Genomic DNA, 20390 nt, shown 5'->3' with positions numbered 1-20390 from the left:
CTACAATCATTTCATGAACAGGCCCAAATTTCTTGGTCTTTAAACTCTGAACTTACAATAGCAGCAGGATCTCTTTGTTCTTCCACTTTATACTCTGTATTATTACTATAAACTTTGTGTACTTACAATAGCAGCAGGATCTCTTTGTTCTTCCACTTTATACTCTGTATTATTACTATAAACTTTGTGTACTTACAATAGCAGCAGGATCTCTTTGTTCTTCCACTTTATACTCTGTATTATTACTATAAACTTTGTGTACTTACAATAGCAGCAGGATCTCTTTGTTCTTCCACTTTATACTCTGTATTATTACTATAAACTTTGTGTACTTACAATAGCAGCAGGATCTCTTTGTTCTTCCACTTTATACTCTGTATTATTATTGTTGTTATTATTTTCACTGTCCCTTCTTTCTCTCTCCTCTCTCTTCTTCTTTCTATTCTTGGCTCCACTGTAAACACCAACATCTGCCCTTGGTGATAACACCTATAAACGTAATCATTACATGATTTAATTAAAATGTACTTTGGGATTATTGCTTGTTCAATGTGCATTTGCAAATATTTCATTCACTTCATTTCAAACAAATTGATAAATTTGATGTCATATGGTCTCTTGGGTTGAGTTTTCTCATGGCAATCAACATCTTCTTTTTTATATGACAGTATAATAATTAAATCCAATTCATGAATCCAGATTATGCCCTGAAACAAAACTCTTTTGCTGGGTTTATTAGAAGCCCTCCTGCAAAATATCCCAATAGCATTCATTGTGTTTTAAGCTAAGTTCTAATTCAACCATAATCCTTACCTCTAACAGGGTATATGTAGAATTTTTCTTTAGAAATGTCCGTGCTGTTCTCTCCCTCCATGATTTAGCAGCTGCCACCTGAGATTCAACTTGTGGCAACTGGTCCAGTCTGACTGGGATAGGTCGCCCTTTATTTACAAGGGTCTCTAACACATCCAGGTAAGGATAGGATTCAGAATTCTGGAAAGAGAAAACAATATTGTAATGATCTATTATGTACCTCCCATCCCTTTAATTAGCAAGAATTATTAGTGGGAGCTTATTTACACATTATTTAGCTCAATTGTAACATATATTACAGTTACTTCATGGTATGAGTCATTCAAGTATAAAATTTGCATGAGTAGTTAGATTAATTTGGTCACATGTGGATGATGCATGTCCCCCTAGTTGGAGTGGACTTCTTTTAATACCTACCTTTTTGTGCTAATGCGGCGTAAAGCAACCAACAATCAATCAATCAATCTTTTAATACTGTGTATATATTTGTGGGTATCATTTTTTTGTGGATTAAGTAAAACTTACACTTTTGTGGTTTTACTAAAGTCAACATACAAGTATATTGAATTTTTTTAATTCATTGACATTTAAATTTGTGGTTCCCCTGTACCCTTGAAATCCACAAACTAGTATCCACAAAAAATGATTAATCCACAGTAGACATAACATGACATGTGGGCATTGGGTTAAAATTTTCCAAAACCTTAGTATATCTAATATCAATTCAAAGGAAACTATATAATTTTTATAGTTTTAAGAAGTACCAAGATTTTGGTTTGGAAATACAAGTTTCAGACTGTCCTAAGAGACAATAAATTTTGTGCAACCCATAGTAGAGGTTATTGGAACACTTTTTGGATAGCTAAATTCCAGCTGTTGTTTAAAAATAAGAGCAGGAGATTTTTGGGGTTCTGGAACACTAAGTATATATACAACAGTGTACTACTGTTATCACTAGCCAGTCAACACTGAGGTTGTGAGTTCCAACCCCTCTGGTGTGACAACTTCTACTCCAATCTTAATTGACTAGGATTGTCAGTTTTTCTATCAAAGGTCAGTTGTTTTCTCCTGGCGCTCCGGCTTCCTCCACTAATAAAAATTGGCCTCAACAAAATAGCACAAAAGCAGTGCTTGAAAGTGGCATTTAAACACCAAAAGTCTAAATCAAAATCATTAAAAGAAAGGCTTGGATAACATTTATCAAATTAGTAATATAATAAAATGCTTCGCTAAGCGCAACCTGATACAACCTCAGAGGTTGATCCCTGAACAGTTGGGCCAAATTTGGACACAATATTCAAGCTTAATACTGAATTTGGATTGTTGACATAATATAGGTTTCTGACACAAAACAAATATCAAGATCTTACAAATCTATTGCGTAATACTTTGCAATTAAAGAGTTCTTCTTGAAACTTCATAAAAATTTGAACCCCTTAAAAAAATTGGAACCCCCTAAAACATTTTGAATCCTCCCTTGGAGCAATTTCCCCCACACTTGATCCCTGCCTTTCCTTTGTAGTATGGAACCTTGTAGTACAATTCTAGAGAGATCCATATGCTAAAACACAAGTTATTATCTGGAAACTAGATATATGCTTTTTTTTGGACCTTTTATGGATCCCTTATTTCTGCATGAATGGGGCAATAACCCCCAAACTCAATCCCAGCCTTCCTTTTGTGATATGGAACCTTGTGGTACAGTGTCAGATAGATCCATACTCTTACACACAATTTTTTGTCTAGAAACTACAAAAATGCTTGTTTTGGGCCCCTTTTTTGTCCTTAATTCCTAAACTGTTGGCACTATAACCCTCAAAATGAATCCAAACCTTCTACTTGTGGTATTTAACATTGTGGAACAATTTCAGAGCAATTGAAATGCTTATACACAAGTTATTATCCTGAAAGTAGAAAAATGCTTCTTTTGGGCCCCTAATTCCTAATCGGTTGAGACCATCATCCCCAAAATCAATCCTAACTTTCCTTTTGTGGCATTGAACCTTCATACTAAATTTCAAAGAGATCCATTTTTGTTAACTAAAGTTATTGTCCAGAAACCAATGCGTCTTAGGACCACGAAGACGCCGACATCATACAATCCCCCAAATTTGTTTGCGGTCGTATAAAAATATAATAAGGCTGAAATCTAGCACAAAGTGACCCTTTGCTATACTACTGCAAGAAATCAGATATACTGATATCATTCTCAGATTTATTATTGAAAAATTATGATTTATGAGCAATCCAGTTCTCCTGATAAGGATATTTTTTATTCTTGATATATGTATAGGTGCTAGTCTCATATTACTCTGCCAAGGAAAAAGTAACCCTATATACATACGATCTTAGGCCTAAACTGATTATTCTTTAGACTTACATATTTTGGTTGAAACTGAAAGTTTCTAGTGGACTCAGCGATACTAGGAAAAGTTGTCACATGTTGTGGAGTCGACTCGACAATACAAGGTAAAGTTTTCCCCATCTAAGAAGATTTCAAGAATTAGAGTAAAGGGAAAAAGATCGTCCAAAAAACAAATTTGATATGTTAATATATACCCTATCATGAATATTAAGTCATCTTCATTCCCAAAAATTACCTGTCTTATACATGTATTTATATTATTCATTCCCCATCCCATGTTATCTAAATACCAAACATGTGACAATATTTTCCAATAATTGACATAAATTTAGTCAACATTCATGCATAGCAAGATCCAATATTTTAAAAAACATATTGTTAAAAGTATAATTTAAAATTTAAATTCAAATTCATAAATCATTTTTGTTTAAAGTCTTAATTTGATACTAAAAGGAATCAATTTTTAAATGCATACAATGTCAAATTCTTTTAAAGATAACATAACAAAAGACAATTAAGCAAGATAATTTTGATGAAGAATTTGTTTTTCTTTGGATGAAAACTACTTAGCAGTAACTTGTATGTAAATCTGATGTTACAATCAATTTGAACCATGCAGCTATGAGACAGTCTAACACGGCTTGATTATGTTGTATTGATGTAGCTATCATAATAAAAACAAAAGCCCCCATCAAGTATTAATGGTAACTCTTCATTGACAGCAGACAAAATATGTCAGAAACCAACTTAATCGTACAAAAACATATACATGTAGGTAATATTTACTGCTGCAAATTTCCAATCCAGTTATATGCATGGTCCTTGTGAACCAAACACAGTAATGTTAAGGAGGTTGAATTCTTTTATGTACCAAAAGGTGTTCGTTTCGAAGGTGTGTTTATGATTATTAACTCACCTGAACAGTTTCAACTTTATTTGTCCATTCCTTAGCTTTCCGTAGGGCATCTTTTAATGCTGTAACATTTGGGAGGTAGGCTGGAATGCCCTCAGCTTCCTTTATAATAGCTTCAAGTGTTGCCATAACATGTCTGGGTCTACAATTTAATAATTATCTTTCAGATCATGATTTGCAACAACAAAAATCAAATATTTCTCAAATGTATTTTTTTTAGTTCACTAGAAGATGCACCCGAGATCAGGGTACAATTGGAGAAGTGTTGGAACAAAGAGTTTTTAAATTTCTTGGGCAGTACGTTGACTGAGCATGTGACAAAGGGTATAAAACTAGGATTGATAAATGTCTCCAAATTTTGATATTTTCTAAAGAATAGGTGTTTTCTGTGGAAAAAAAAGATAGTTTCAAAGACAAGTTTAGGAAGTACATAACACTACATTTATAAGTCATTTCACAAATAATCCAAACTTTGTATGTTTAGAGAGGACTTGCGTCTCAATGACATCGATCACTTCCTTTAGTAGTATAGATGTTTACAGTCATTAGTTTTTTTTAAGTCTAATTTTAAGTTAATATTAATTTCTTTTAATACAGAATTCTCAAATGTATTTGTTCTTACCTAGCTTGAAGACAAATCCTGGCCTTTTCTTCCCACCGTTCACTGACAGTCAACAGTTCTTGTAGCTCAGCCATAGCCTTCTCCACTGCAGGATGAGGAGCCAGACCTACACCAGAGTCCATTAACTTTCTCATTTCATCTAATGTAACATTCAGAGGTTCTCTCATTGTCTCCCTCACCTCATCTAACCATCTGGCTTGCTGTAAGACCTGTAAAGAAGGGCAGTTCGAGATAATAATAAATCAAGAATAGTGGAATTTTTCTTACATCAAACATCTTGCTCCAAGTAAATTTACCATAGATCAAGATGCACTCCATCTCAGCAATTTTACAATGAATTATAATTGACCAAATGCAAGAAAATAATCAATAATTGTATGAATTTGTGTCAAGTAGAAACACAATATCAGCTGAGCTTCTTTTTCTTAATGTTTTTTTGTTTAGTTGTCCTTTCAGAGTTGAAATTTGTAATACAATTAGGTTTTTAAAATGATGGGGTCAGTACATGAAATTTGTAGATTTTTAAATGCAGAAATAAGTTTCCTATATTGATTACAGTTTATTATTTACATAAAATGGGAGAAATAGGTTATCAGATTAATCTAACAATATTCAGAGACAGAATTAAACAAGTGAAGACTCATTTGGAAGTATTAACTGTAGTTTTTAACTTGTAAGTATTGCTAATGACACTCAGGACACAACTGACAGCTCCTCTGTCTTACCTGTTTAAGCCTAGGAATTTCAACTAAGTCTACATCCATAGTAGCACTGAACTCAATCAACTGCTCTAGTTTCTCAGAGTCAGGGGTTTCTGCATTCAGAGCATCCTGTGCTTCTTTCTGGAAGTTTATCACTTGATCAAGTAATTCCTGAAATGAAGAAAAGAAGCATATCATTAGATGTTGTACTATACACTCATGGAATGTAACAATTCAGAACTTTTTTTTTGGATTTGAGAACAGTATTAACTGCATAAGTCTTACTTTTTCAATTCCAGAGACTGGTTAAGTTTGCAAAATTTTCAACTAGAAACAGAAAAAGTTTGCATTGGTGTTGTTAAATTGTCCTCTTCTTCATTGCACATTAAGGCTTTCAGACCAATTGGATTCTTGTTGCAGAATTAACTACACTGTTCATCCAAATAATGCATTCTAAATCAGATGTTACAAGCAATTTGAACCATGCAGATACGAGACAGTCTGTCATGGCTTGATTATGTTGTATTGATTTAGCTATCACAATAAAAATTCAAGCAGCCACTGAACAATGGTCACTCTTAATAGATAGCAACATTTTATTTTAATATTTTGTTTATTCATATATTAAACAAAACATAGCAAGTATGCCTGCATTTTGTTCTTTACTGGTTTACCTTTTTTTTAGGTACAAAATGCTTGTCAGGATAACAGTTCTTTGATTGAATTCAGTTGACCAAACATACAAATATATACTAACGGCCTACATTGACCTACATGTATAGTGGTTAACTTCTATGTCATTTGGTGGAGAGTTGTCTCATTGGCCAACATTTCACATCTTATTTTCACACTGAAAATTAGATTAAGCTTTTGAAACCTTACATTTGATCTAAATATTTTCATCATTTCATTTTTTATATTTTTGTTATTTCCTTTCCAAGTATTATCAATGTAGGTTGTATTCATACATTAAGTATCTTATGATTTTTATATAAAGCAAACCTACCTTGACCAGTCTAGCCTCTTTGATAATACAAGGCAAGTTAGCAATTTGCTCGTAGAAACAATTCAATTCTTCCAGACTAAGCTTGGCTATGTATTTCCCTTCATTTGACTGACGATTTCTAAAATTATAAAAAATCAACATTTTACAATCAAGAAAAAATAATTAAGAGCAGTATGGACAAAATTCTGTAAATTTGAACTATTATTTACCTTTCTGATTAAAAATGTAGTTTAAAAATAAATTATTTTTAATATTGAAGAAATGATTCTTAAACTCTACCAGAATTAGTTCAACTTTGATATTTACCATTTTGTAATATAACATATTACACACTTTAACCAGGTGCTCCGCAGGGCGCAGCTTTATACGACCGCAGAGGTCGAACCCTGAACAGTTGGGGCAAGTATGGACAAAACATTCAAGCATGATACAGCTCTGAATTTGGATTGTGATCAAATTTTTGACATAACATGGTTTTTTTTTACACAAAACAAATGCCAAGATTTTACAAATCAATTAAAGATTTCTTCTTCAAACTTTTTAAATCTAAAATTAAATAGTTGACACAGCATAGGTTTCTGACACAGAATGAATGTGGTCTAATGAACTTAAAAGGTTTTTTTTGCCTTTGAGCAAATCACTATGCTGTTGAATATTAATCCTCTCAAAAAAATGTTTGAAGAAATTTTCTTTTTATTTATGAAATCTGAAATGAGAAAAATTTAACCCCCCCCCCCCTTTTTTTTCACATCCCTGTTTCCCTTTTTCAAAACTGATATCAATTCAAATTTCTAATGGAGTTTGCAACAATAAATACTCATTTAAATACATCATAAAATATTAAGATGTAAAAAAACTGCTTGTTATCACTGAATGGTAAAGATTATTTAAATTTATCAGTTGGTAGTAAAAAGTGTATATACATTGTATATTGTATATAACAAAGATTTAAGTTGATTCTGGACAAAGAAAGATAACTCCAATTAAAAAAAATTCTTGCTATTGCACAAATAGGATATTTCTTGCTTACTATTCTGGACAAAGAAAGATAACTCTAATTAAAAAAAAATTTGCTATTTCACAATATTGTGCAATTAGATATTTCTTGCCATTGCACAATACTGTGCAATTGAAAAGACTTGCTATTGCACAATACTTAATATAATAATTTTAGATCCTGATTTGGACCAACTTGAAAACTGGGCCCATAATCAAAAATCTAAGTACATGTTTAGATTCAGCATATCAAAGAGGCCCAAGAATTCAATTTTTGTTAAAATCAAACTTAGTTTAATTTTGGACCCTTTGGACTTTAATGTAGAATTTGAAATTTGAAAACAGGACCAAAAATGAAGAATCTACATACACAGTTAGATTTGGCATATCAAAGAACCCCAAGGATTCAATTTTTGATGAAATCAAACAAAGTTTAATTTTGGACCCTTTGGACCTTAATGTAGACCAATTTGAAAACTGGACCAAAAAAACTTCAATAATCAAGAATCTAAGTACATTTTTAGATTCAACATATCAAAGAACCCAACCGATTCATTTTTTGTCAAAATCAAACTAAGTTTAATTTTGGACCCTTTGGACCTTAATGTAGACCAATTTGAAAACGGGACCAAAAGTTGAGAATCTACATATACAGTTAGATTCGGCATATCAAAGAACCCCAATTATTCAATTTTGATGAAATCAAACAAAGTTTAATTTTGGACCCTTTGGGCCCCTTTTTTCTAAACTGTTGGGACCAAAACTCCCAAAATCAATACCAACCTTCCTTTTATGGTCATAAGCCTTGTGTTTAAATTTCATAGATTTGTATTTACTTATACTAACATTATAGTGCGAAAACCAAGAAAAATGCTTATTTGGGTCCCTTTTTGGCCCCTAATTCCTAATCTGTTGGGTCCTAAACTCCCAAAATAAATACCAACCTTCCTTTTGTGGTCATAAACATTGTGTTTAAATTTCATAGATTTCCATTTACTTAACCTAAGGTTATTGTGCAAAAACCAAGAAAAATGCTTATTTGGGCCCTTTATTGGCCCCTTATTCCTAAACTATTGAAACCAAAACTCCCAAAATCAATCCCAATCTTTCTTTTGTGGTCATAAACCTTGTGTCAAAATTTCATAGATTTCTATTAACTTAAACTAAAGTTATGGTGCGAAAACCAAGAAAATGCTTATTTGGGCCCTTTTTGGCCCCTTATTCCTAAAATGTTGGGACCAAAACTCCCAAAATCAATACCAACCTTCCTTTTATGGTCATAAACCTTGTGTTAAAATTTCATAGATTTCTATTCACTTTTACTAAAGTTAGAGTGCGAAAACTAAAAGTATTCGGACGCCGGACGACGACGACGACGACGACGACGACGACGACGCCAACGTGATAGCAATATACGACGAAAATTTTTTCAAAATTTGCGGTCATATAAAAATGTTTGTGACCATAAAAACTATGATTATACAGAATAGAATAAAGATTAATTGAAAACTTAGAGGTGAAATAAAATGCTTGTAATTAGATTAATATATACTGACCTAGTTCTAACTTTTTTGGTGACTAATTGGTTAGCTACACTGGCACATTTATCTGCCTCACTGACTGTATTAATCAGATTCTGTAGGAGTTCTGAGTCTGGATATCTCTTCTCATCAGCTTCAGTTATCAGCTCTTTGATCTCATTCAATTCTGAAAACAAAGTCATTGCAAGTTAATAATAGTTCCAGTTAAAATACTGAATTTGATGACTGTTAGGTTATTTTTTGTTTCCATTGAATGCTAAGACTTTTTATCCATAAAGCTACACTGTATATAATCATGTCTGAAATTATTCATCCTACAATGTTTACAAGTTTGTTCCTGTCAGATCTTCAATCTTTTCTTTTTGTCTCAGTGCCCATATACATTATTATGAAAACAAGTTTAATCAGTGCTGATTGTTCAACTGTTTATCCAGCTTCACAATACTTAAAACTATAATTAATGAATATCAAATATTTCTTAATTTATGTTTTATTTGTGGATGCAACATTTTTAACAGATTGTTAGTTCACGAAATGCGAGAAAAGTAAATTTAATTGAACATTTTGAATACTTGGTTTTAAATTAGTTTTTTTTTACCAATAAATAACACTGAAAGAAAAAATAATTTAAATCAGATGTTACAAGCAATTTGAACCATGCAGCTATGAGACATTCTGTCATGGCTTGATTTAGTTGTATTGATTTAGCTATCATAATGAAAATACAAGCAGCCACTAAACAATAGTCACTCTTCATAGATTATATTTTCACATTTAGTTTTTTCATATCTACATGTAACATAAACTGTTAACACAGAGATATGTATTGTCTGTAGGCATTAAATTGAAAAAGACAATCTGATTGACAGATCCTTAACAAATAATCTTCCAACTGATATGAACTGATAGTAATGCAACTTTATAGAAAATATTGATGATCTATCACAAGTAATTTTATCAAACTAAGTTAAACAGAAAACTTAACATTGAAAATTACTGATCTATTTAAAGTCGCTGGACCATGACCTTGGAGGAAAAGCCTCAAAATAGGTGTCCAACTGATAAGAACTAATATCAATAATATTTTAAAGAAATAGCATTGATCACTTAAGTAGTATCTATCAAACTGACTTTGGGAGAAAACTTTAATATAGTTGACCCAGACGGGAAAGCAACACTTGTCTCATCTTCCGCAACTTTCTTAACTTTACTGAATTTATTTTATTTACCTTTTTTTCAGTTACAAAATGGCTGTCAAGTTAACAGTAATTTGATCAAACTAAGATGACTAAGTATAAATATATCCTTATTGAAATTTGTTACCCTAACGTTTAAACTATTAAAACTTACCTAGTCTACGGTCTCCTGAAGCATCCATAGCCTCACTAACTTTATTGGTCCAATTATCAAAGGATTCTGCCCTCACTTTCAGTTTGTGAAGCATGCTTGGCAATTCATCAAGGGTATATCGGAACCGTAGAACATGGTTTTTAGGGTCACAATGACACAGGTTTTCTGCATGGTTGACACATACAATTTTATCTGAAAGTCAAATAAAAATATGAAGAGATCATTTTGATTGCTTAAATAATTTAAAATTCATTTTAAATGTTCAGAATAAAAATTTAAAAAAATTGAGATAAGCCTCGACATACCAAAATTATTGAATTTTCCTCGGAGTTCAGTATTTTTGTGTTTTTACTTTTTATATATATTATGAGCATGGAAGAGAGTTTAAAAATTGTAAAAGAAAATATTTCATTTTTAAACATAAGTTAGTTTTAGAAATTCATTTTTTGCTAGGATTTTTTTTACAAATGTCCTGGACATTTCAAGGCTTTTTCAAGTTTTCAAGGTAGATTCAATATCTAAAAAGGAAGTAATAACCTAACTATGCTACATTTGCTGACCCTGCTTAACTTTTTCGTACCATTTGAAGTAAAAAAAATAGTTGTGTGTACAACCCTACTCTGTTTGAGACAAATCTTACTTTGTTTCCCCGGAGAAGCATTTGGGAAACTATAATGCTTACTTGCTGCACAAGAGCATGTAACAGCAGAAAGAAAACAAGTGGTTTTACAGTAATCACACTGCCTCTCATCATCTGGTAACAACTCAAAGGCTTCTCTTTCAGCTTCAATTGTTCCCTGTAAAAAATAACAAGACATTTAAAATATACCAACACAAAAATTTAAGGAATTCTCTTATCAGGTTAATTTATATACAAGACATGTATTAAATGAGACCCCTAAATATAAGAGAAATATAAAGGATTCACTCTAAAAAGAAAAGCAAAATAAAACTTATTTCTGGAATACAAACGAAAAATTGGCAAGAAAACGACTTAAAGAAAATGTACAATTATATACGAACTGTAATAAATAAATCTAACAAACTACGGGGCCAGTTTACGCCTGCCTCCTGGTGGGGAATTTACTTGTTGCGTTGAAGACCCATTGGTGGCCCTTTACTGTTTTTTAATCTTTCATTGGGTGGTTGTCTCTTCCACAAGTTCCCCTTTTCCATTCTTAATTCTATTTGTATACTTACTCTGTCCAATAGTTTCTTTCTTAAAACTTTCTCCTTCTCAGCAATAACAAGTAAATCTTGGTAGGTTTTTGCAGCCACCACAAGGTCTAGTCCATCAGGGTCTGCTGCCATCTTACACACCAATTCTTCATGTGAGAATACACACTGACGATGAAGTATTCTGTAATGTTCCACACATAATCTTCCCATTGGGAGCTATAAAGTATATATAAATAATCATAGTTTTCAGAGCCATTTAAGAAATAAGTAATTTATTTCAGAGCAATATATGGCTTTAGTAATTTTTCTTAGGGTTTATCTATGTGCCCTTAAGACAGCTATCGGAGCTAAAGGATTACATAAATCAGTTTAAAACTGTAGCAAAATGAACAATGTCAATGAATGTATGAGTTTCAGAGGTGTCAATTTTTTATCATTCAATTAAATGTTTTAAGCTGAATCTGGAAAACTATAACACTGTTAGGTTATACACCCTTGCTTCCAATTTATACAACATATTGAAATATATTATCTATAATTATTATGTATAATATTGAAAATTATTGATTTCAAAAATTATAAATCAAACAATTAAATCATTTCATACCTGCCCTGTACAATTGTTTGTTTTTGTCTGTTAGGAAATATGGTGTTGAGAGTAGATCGATGATAGCCTTGTTTACATCCACTTCAATTGAACTCTGGTGGATAGTTGTCACATTTGCAATTATACCACACCTTCTTATTTTTGTTTACCTAATCATTAAATTTTTCACAAGGTTTCTAGACTTGTGGTCATTTTGAGTTTGACGCATTGTTATAAAAAATTGTTTAAAGTTGAACTCTTCTTTGACCTCTACATGTATAATCTTCTTTGACCTCTACATGTAGACTCTTCTTTGACCTCTACATGTAGACTCTTCTTTGACCTCTACTTGAAGACTCTTCTTTGACCTCTACATGTAGATGCATATTTTTTGTTGTTTCATTTGGTTGCTGTTGCATTGATGTATTTTTCTACATCTCAATTTATAAATATATATGATCTTACCCAATCAGCAGTACAGAAGTTAACAGCTTCAGCAAAGTTATATCCTTGGTTAAATCCTGCATGGTATGATCTAGGAAATGTCACCATGAATTCTCCAGCATGCTGGTCAGCTCTCACAATCTGTTTTATGAAGAGTTAATTTCATTTCACAAAATTTAACTTATGCATATAAATGTTCCATTACATAAGTAAAAACAAAACAAATAAATCTTGCATCATTGGTATTAACATTTCAGTGTGATTAAAATTCCAGCTGAATACCCTCTTTCAAACATATCATAGCTATAAATCAACTATTGACAATTCAAATTTCATATAAAGGTGACTTCCAAAAGAAAAACATTTGTTTGAAAACAACAAAATTTAAAACTGTTAAGATTTTCACAAAATAAAGTTTATGAATGAAACTTACCATAATAACTGGGTATAAAGATAGAGAGAGTTCAAAACTTTTAATTGTTACATGTTCCTATCATGATTTTTAAAAGTTTTTGAAGATTATACAGAAACATAACAAATATTTTTAAGTCTTTGCTTGCCTATTTTTGATCCCCTAGATTGTTTACACTACTTACTGGCACTCCTAGATCCATCAGTACATTTGGGTTCATTGTAGTGGTCAACTGATGTAACAAGTCTGGAGACTGTTCAAACAGGTCAGGGGCTCGTGACTTCATGGCTGCTTCAAACTGATCAGCACAACCACCTGGTACCCCATACCAAGTTTTAGGTTCTCCCCTAAAAAAGAAAGGTTTAAAAAATCAAATAAAATTGATCTCTGCTGATGAATCAAGGTCATGGCTATGTAACCATGGTAATGGTTTTAGTAATCTTCACTGTATAGACAGTCTAAAGCAAGACATATTTGGCAGTGGTTTTCTTCTTATTTGCTTATTATTGATGATGAAGGAAGTTTTTGATGACCGTGACCAACTATACAACCCTCACATTGTCGGTCATCTTATTGTTTAAGTATATATAAAAATATTTCAAATGATTTGTTTTGCTAAGGAAATCTTTTTGGAACATCGTAGAGATTTTTATATGGTACTGTGTCTCACTGTTGTTGGACGCATAGCTGTCTTTTCAGTTCATTTTTATCAAATTATTTTTGTAATGATGCTATACCAAATCTATCACAAGCAGGCATATAGAATGTGCACTATACAATTATCCGACCAAATACTGTAAAAGCAGAAATTTTCGTGGAGGATTTAATTTAATTTATTTTGTGGAAAGAATATATCCAAGAAATTAAAAAACCCTCGAAAATTTAACCTTCATATAATATCTATTCCATTAATTTGAAACCACAAATTTAAATCACCATAAAATCTTGTATAGAAACAAAACCATGAAAATTTTCACCCCACAAAAATTAATGTTTCTTCAGTATTTAAATCTATCTCAAATAAATAACAACTCACCAATGCAAATAGTTGATTGAATAGCTCCAGTGATCCTCATTATGCCAACAGAAAGCAGAGAAACACATCCCAACATAGCACCATGGTACCTAAAGAAAATCAATTTAATTTAATAATTATAAATACAACAAGTGAAACTGTGAGCTACTGCTCACTAATGATACCCCCACCGCAAGTGGATAATTTTAATAGTGTAAAAATATGCAAGTGTTCGGTAAACAGGAAGTTGTTAAGTGAAGAATCTGAAAACGCATCACGGTATAGCTGACTTGTATAAATCCTGAAACCAAATTTCAGAAATCATTGTATTGTAGTTCCTGAGAAAAACGTGACGGAAATTTTCAACTTGGTTATCATGTGTAAAATAGTACAAGTGTTCGGTAAACAGGAAGTTGTTGAGTGATGAATCTGAAAACGCATCACACAGTGTAGCATACTTATATAAACCTTGAAACAAAATTTCAGAAATCCTTGTATTGTAGTTCCTGAGAAAAATGTGATGGAAAGATTCAACTTGGTTATCATGTGTAAAATAATACAAGTGTTCGGTAAACAGGAAGTTGTCGAGTGATGAATCTGAAAACGCATCACACATTATAGCTGACTTGTATAAATCCTGAAACCAAATTTCAGAAATCCTTGTATTGTAGTTCCTGAGAAAAATGTGACGGAAATTTTCAACTTGGTTATGTGTAAAATAATACAAGTGTTTGGTAAACAGGAAGTTGTCGAGTGATGAATTTGAAAACGCATCACACAGTATAGCTGACTTGTATAAATCCTGAAACCAAATTTCAGAAATCCTTGTATTGTAGTTCCTGAGAAAAATGTGACGGAAATTTTCAACTTGGTTATCATGTGTAACATAGTACAAGTGTTCGGTAAACAGGAAGTTGTTGAGTGATGAATCTGAAAACGCATCACACAGTATAGCATACTTATATAAACCTTGAAACAAAATTTCAGAAATCCTTGTAATGTAGTTCCTGAGAAAATTGCGACGAAAAATATTCATTGGACGGACAGACAGACAGAGGTAAAACAGTATACCCCCCTTTTTTCAAAGCGGGGGTATAATGATTGGTAGATAAATCATTCCTTCATTATGACTTGATTTAAAAGTCAAAATAAATACTTATTCATGTAGTAGGAGTTTAATTACTTGCCTGTCCTATCTAGTAATATAAAGGCATGGGAGAATATTTTGTATATTTATAATATACATGTTTTGATTTTAACTAAATGTCCCATATTTTCAATGTGTGAAAAAATGCGTACAGACTTTTCTGAAAGTCCAGCATAATTCCTGGATCACTTAACAAAGATCTGATATGAATCAAGGTTCAGAAATATTCATAAGTAAGCTGGAGATTTGAATAATTTCCTTATTGCCCTTTGACTGACTTTAATAAGATAACTTGTAAATTCAAGCATTTTATTTTCTCTCTCTTTCTCATTCAATCTATAAGGTATTAATATATCATATTTTTGTTCTCTTACCTTCATTCCAGATATATCTGCATTGATGTGACACAAAACTGACTGTTCAAGTATTGGTAGGTTGTTAAGATTCCAGCCAGAATTTATATACTCCTGAACAAATATTATATGCATGTTAGTTATTAGTGGAAAGGAATAAAAGCAAAATTCAATTATTTTATATCAATGATTATTTAATCTTAACAATTCTCTATACATGGTTTGATAGACGATCTACTTTAAAATTGCAACAAATTGCCATTGATAAGAGGTGTACCTGTTTGGAAATTGTTGAATGAGTCTTTTTCTCTAATTTTAATAAAATTTTCAATTGCTTATTGCTTAAATGTCACATGAATGTGAGAAATAACAGATGAGAGATTTACTGCTGTTGAAATCAAAATTTCTCAGATAAAGTTTTAAGGTACTTAATCAACTAACTAAAAAGAAAAACTTTCAATAAAGCCGTATTGATTTGATATCTAAGGCCTTTTATATAGTTTCTATGACAATTTTAGCATAGATAAGCAATTGCAAAAAAACTAGTAAAGGTAAACTATAGAACTGTCTACTGTCAATGATCAGTGAAAGTAAAATGTTAACCTACAACATAGATTCCTCATCTACCAACATAGATCCCTCATCTACCAAAGCACCATGTGACTAGAAGCTTTAATATGGAAACCACAGAATATTGTTAGAAGATTGATTGTTGGTTGCTCAATGTCCAGTGGGAAATAGTTCATGAATTTTCATGACGATCATCAGATTATTGAATAAGACTTGAAGTATCAACACTTATAACAACAAACCTCATCTTCAGGAAACAAATCACTAGTTTGTTTTGTTGGGAAACCACTGCCCATCTCCATTGCATGTATATCAGCTCCATACTGTACACAGACATCTTCCTCAATACTCGACACAAGTCTCCAAAATTCACCTTCCACTTGACTTAATGGTACCATCTGATGGACAAAGGTAAATTACAGGAATGTCTTATATAATACATGTACAATATAGATTAGACCGTTGGCTTTCCTGTTTGAATGGTTTTACACTAGTAATTTTTGGGGCCCTTTATCTCTTGCTTATTGGTGTGAGCCAAGGCTCCATGTTGAAGACTGTACCTTGACCTATAATCTTGGCTATAATGGTTTACTTTTATAAATTGTCACTTGGATGGAGAGTTGTCTCATTAGCACTCATACCACATCTTCCTATATCTATCTACAAATTAGCCATTATATTGGCAAGGATTTGTAGTTTTTTTCAGTCTTAATTGTGTTAAAATAGTAAAACTCAAATCAACCCATTGTAGCCAATTATAGAGGTTGAAACTCTAAAATATACACAGAGAACTGTCTATATGAAAATCAAATCCAGACATAAAAAAAATTATGCAGATATGCTGGCATCTCTATTTTTTGGTTTGAATGAATGACACATGATTAAGACTAAAAAGTAATGAAACTTATCGCTTAAAATATTTTTTACTTTTTCAACTTACATGAACAGGCATGTTGAAATAATTAGACTTGAACTGGTCAGCATGTTCCCCAAACGACTGCAAAGTGTATTCTCTCTTCGACTGATCAAATCCATATGGCTCTAGTGGTTTGGAACAGACCTAAATACAAAAACAAAGCAAGACCATACATCAATTTCATTTCTAAATCATCAATAAATGTAACTGTCACTAACAAAATCTGAATATAAGATTACCCACCTTAAATAAGTTCTCAAAAATACAAAGACTGCTTTCAATTTTTATACAATATTACTACACTGCCAACATTTGATTAATAATGAAAGCATCCTATTAACCTTAGAGAAGTATTTTGAAGAAACAGACTTATGCACTGCTATTAAGACCTTATCTTCTGCAAAATTTGTTCTTTAAAATGAATGGATAATATAGACAACTACGCATCATGTGAAAATAGGAATTGCATTTACAAATTTAAAGGTCAATGTAGTAACACTCAACATAATATTTACACCAACTTATTTTTTTGCAAAAATGTCAATTTAACTATTAAATATAACATACTGTAAACTAAGAAATAATTGCGACGTTTTTATTATAGCGAAAAATGAGACAGGTTATAATTGCAATAATTTAAACTCGCAATTTGAAATTCCTTATATGAATTCAACAGGATTTTTCACAATATCTCAAAGAAAGCAATCGCATTTTTGAAAAAAATGTCAAAATTGCAATAATAAATGCATGCAATAATTTCTGAATTTTCAGTATATAATTTTGTTTCACTGTCTTATCTGATGTTAGATATATCAGAAAACTAAATGATATTCTTTTGAAATACTGAAGAAGCTTAAATCACCTGTTTAACACATTTAGGACATCTCCAGTCTCCCTTTGGTACCTCAGCCAGTGGGGGTATCAAACAATATGTGTGAAAGGCATCATCACATCCATCACATAACAGCATGTATTCATCTCCATCACCACGTTTACACATGTGGCAGAGGTAGAAATCAATCTATTGGAGAATAAAATGTTAATTACCGTATTCAGCTATGTATAGTACGCAGTTATGCTCCAATGTTTCAAAGATTTAGAGGTTACAGGGAATTCATCAAATCTGTTTTCCTTATGGCTTATGACAGATAATTTTATCTTCAATGTTTTAATTTGTTCACTATTTTATTTTATTTTCACAGTTTATGGTCACGTATGAATTGTATATGTAATTTTGACAAAAAAATGAAATGTATAAATGGAAATGTGCTGTGGTTAAAAATCCTTGTACAAAAATGTGTTTTATTAAAATTCATTACAACCACTATGACAAACTTCTATTATTGGCTTACATTAGTAAATACTTTACAACTTACCCCAGTATAAGCAGTTGGATCTACAAATTTGTCTCTCATCTTCATCTTGTTCTTTGGTAGTTTGGGTTTTTCATCTGTTAACAAAACATTTTGTATTTATAATCTAATATGTTTATGAAGTTTCCTGCCACTTTCAACAATGTCTTTTCTGTTATCATTAATGACAATGTAAACACCTTGACCTATGTTTTAGAAAAGGTTGCATGTTTTGTGATCAGCTTTTAATTTTTTATCAAACCATGCAAATTGCTTTGGTTGAAAAATTGTAGACCTTTTGGGAAATGCAGGCTTGGTTTAAATATAAATATTCATAAACCTAAAGAATTTCAGAAGTTTCCTCTATTTGTCATATTATAAATGAACTGTTTATTTCTAGGAATATTCTCAGCAGGTTCATACATTATAAGTAAAGTTGTTTAAAATCCTAATATAATTTCAAACTAAAGTAATGCAAACAAAGCTCACAAAATGTCTAATGATTTGCATAGGAAAACCCCAAATAAATCAGACCAAAAAGAAACTAGGGGTACACAATGGCATTTTATCAAAGAACTAGCAGCTTATGTTTATTTTCACTGTAATGTGCTGGGTTTTCTAAATGAAAAGTTCATGATTATTGTCAAATGTTCCTAAATGAAAGATCAATAAACACGATAAAATGAAAGTACAAATCATGCTGATAAATACCTTGTCCAGGAACAGCTGCCTTGGGTCCTGCACCATAAAATTGTAGTTTCTTTAGTTCAGAATTGACGTTGTAATCAATATCAAGCTCCTAAAATATAAGAAATGAAATTTTTCATTTTTTCTAACAATCAATTCTAACCTTTTATATGTGTAACTAACCTTTGAAAAAGATTTTTTTCTATAAAATATTGTGAGCTTACGAAAAAGCTCAAATAAATGAAGAATGTGTCCATGGGACACAGATGATGACCTTGCTTGAATGTAACCTTAAAAAGGGACATAACTCAAGAACGGTAAATGTGGCGCCACCCAATTTCAAAATCAATCTGTGTTTTGCGATAATAAGCATTGTGGGAATAAGCATTGTGTACAATTTTAATTACATGAGGCAAACTTAAGTTAAAGACTGTAAAATGCAATGACTAATGGTTCGTCTGTAAACAGACATGTGTGTAAGAAAAGAGCTTTCTGAAGTTCATTTGTGTAACCTTAAACCCCGCTGGAAAAAAAAACAACAAGCATTTACCTCATCTGGGTTATCTGTACTGAATTGAGAAAACTGACAATCCGGTTGAACCTCTTCCTTTATCATTCTTTCCTTTTTGCTCTTCCTCCTAAATCCTCCGGCTGCTGTTTTAGCAGCTATACCATGTGACTTATAATCTTGTCCACTAGGTTTATACTCATCGTCCTCTTCATCCTCTTCTTCTTTTATTTCATCTTCTTTCTTATACTTCTGAAAACAAGAATAGAATAAGTAAATTAACATTGTGACAACCGGAGATTTAAGATAAACTGAAAGTGAAAATGTATGAATGTGAAAGTTGTCTATTTTCTAAAATATTTAAATCATGAAACCACATATCTTCACTACCATACATACAATGACATATTTTAGAGTAATAAACTTTTTCATACTCCAGTGTGAAAGTTTAGGATTGAAAATTCTCTATCTTTTCTAGTACACATGTATCCCAACAATGAAAATAAAAATAAAAATGAAAAAAAATAATGAAAAAACCCGAGAAAAAAAACCAACAATAATGTTTGAAATTATGTATAATACACATGTACATGTACTAACAAACATTTTTTTTAATGAAAATATTCTATATAAACTTTAATGTAAATTTACAAGAAACATAATATGTTTCAATACTTTCAGGTCTTCCAATATGACACTTTTATATTAAAATATTGATTCTTTATTTTCAATTGCATAGAGAATATATATAGGATATGCCAAAACATGATAAATCATCAGCAGACGTTTTTAATTATTTGTTTTGGCATATCCTATATTTCATGTGCTACATATTTTTTCAGCTACATATTTTTTCAGCTGATTAACCCAATAAATATGGCTTCAAATACCAAAGTTCCATTTTGAGATACTGT

At 31.5% G+C, this 20390-nt stretch overlaps 1 protein-coding gene across 2 annotated transcripts in view; it reads right to left on the bottom strand.

Moving 5' to 3' along the window:
* LOC139513106 (lysine-specific demethylase 5A-like) overlaps nucleotides 1–20390 on the bottom strand; it is a 35435-nt gene that overhangs the window by 9469 nt on the left and 5576 nt on the right. Inside the window, exons 6-25 of one of the 2 annotated variants that reach the window (XM_071301286.1) lie at nucleotides 19519–19728; nucleotides 18993–19080; nucleotides 18306–18379; nucleotides 17792–17950; nucleotides 16954–17073; nucleotides 16256–16411; nucleotides 15465–15557; nucleotides 13965–14053; nucleotides 13113–13275; nucleotides 12538–12657; nucleotides 11508–11702; nucleotides 10948–11104; nucleotides 10308–10499; nucleotides 8973–9123; nucleotides 6421–6538; nucleotides 5439–5585; nucleotides 4714–4922; nucleotides 4095–4233; nucleotides 814–993; nucleotides 337–489 (exon numbers count right to left, since the gene is read on the bottom strand). In XM_071301286.1, the coding sequence (XP_071157387.1) occupies nucleotides 337–489; nucleotides 814–993; nucleotides 4095–4233; nucleotides 4714–4922; nucleotides 5439–5585; nucleotides 6421–6538; nucleotides 8973–9123; nucleotides 10308–10499; nucleotides 10948–11104; nucleotides 11508–11702; nucleotides 12538–12657; nucleotides 13113–13275; nucleotides 13965–14053; nucleotides 15465–15557; nucleotides 16256–16411; nucleotides 16954–17073; nucleotides 17792–17950; nucleotides 18306–18379; nucleotides 18993–19080; nucleotides 19519–19728 (2913 nt within the window). The remainder of the gene's footprint in view (nucleotides 1–336; nucleotides 490–813; nucleotides 994–4094; nucleotides 4234–4713; nucleotides 4923–5438; nucleotides 5586–6420; nucleotides 6539–8972; nucleotides 9124–10307; nucleotides 10500–10947; nucleotides 11105–11507; nucleotides 11703–12537; nucleotides 12658–13112; nucleotides 13276–13964; nucleotides 14054–15464; nucleotides 15558–16255; nucleotides 16412–16953; nucleotides 17074–17791; nucleotides 17951–18305; nucleotides 18380–18992; nucleotides 19081–19518; nucleotides 19729–20390) is intronic. The other variant, XM_071301295.1, reaches the window with a different exon arrangement.

This window comes from Mytilus edulis, chromosome 1, assembly GCF_963676685.1.
Source record: "Mytilus edulis chromosome 1, xbMytEdul2.2, whole genome shotgun sequence".
In the NCBI taxonomy this organism is placed as follows: Eukaryota; Metazoa; Mollusca; class Bivalvia; order Mytilida; family Mytilidae; genus Mytilus; species Mytilus edulis.
This window is presented reverse-complemented; position numbering and strand designations above follow the sequence as displayed.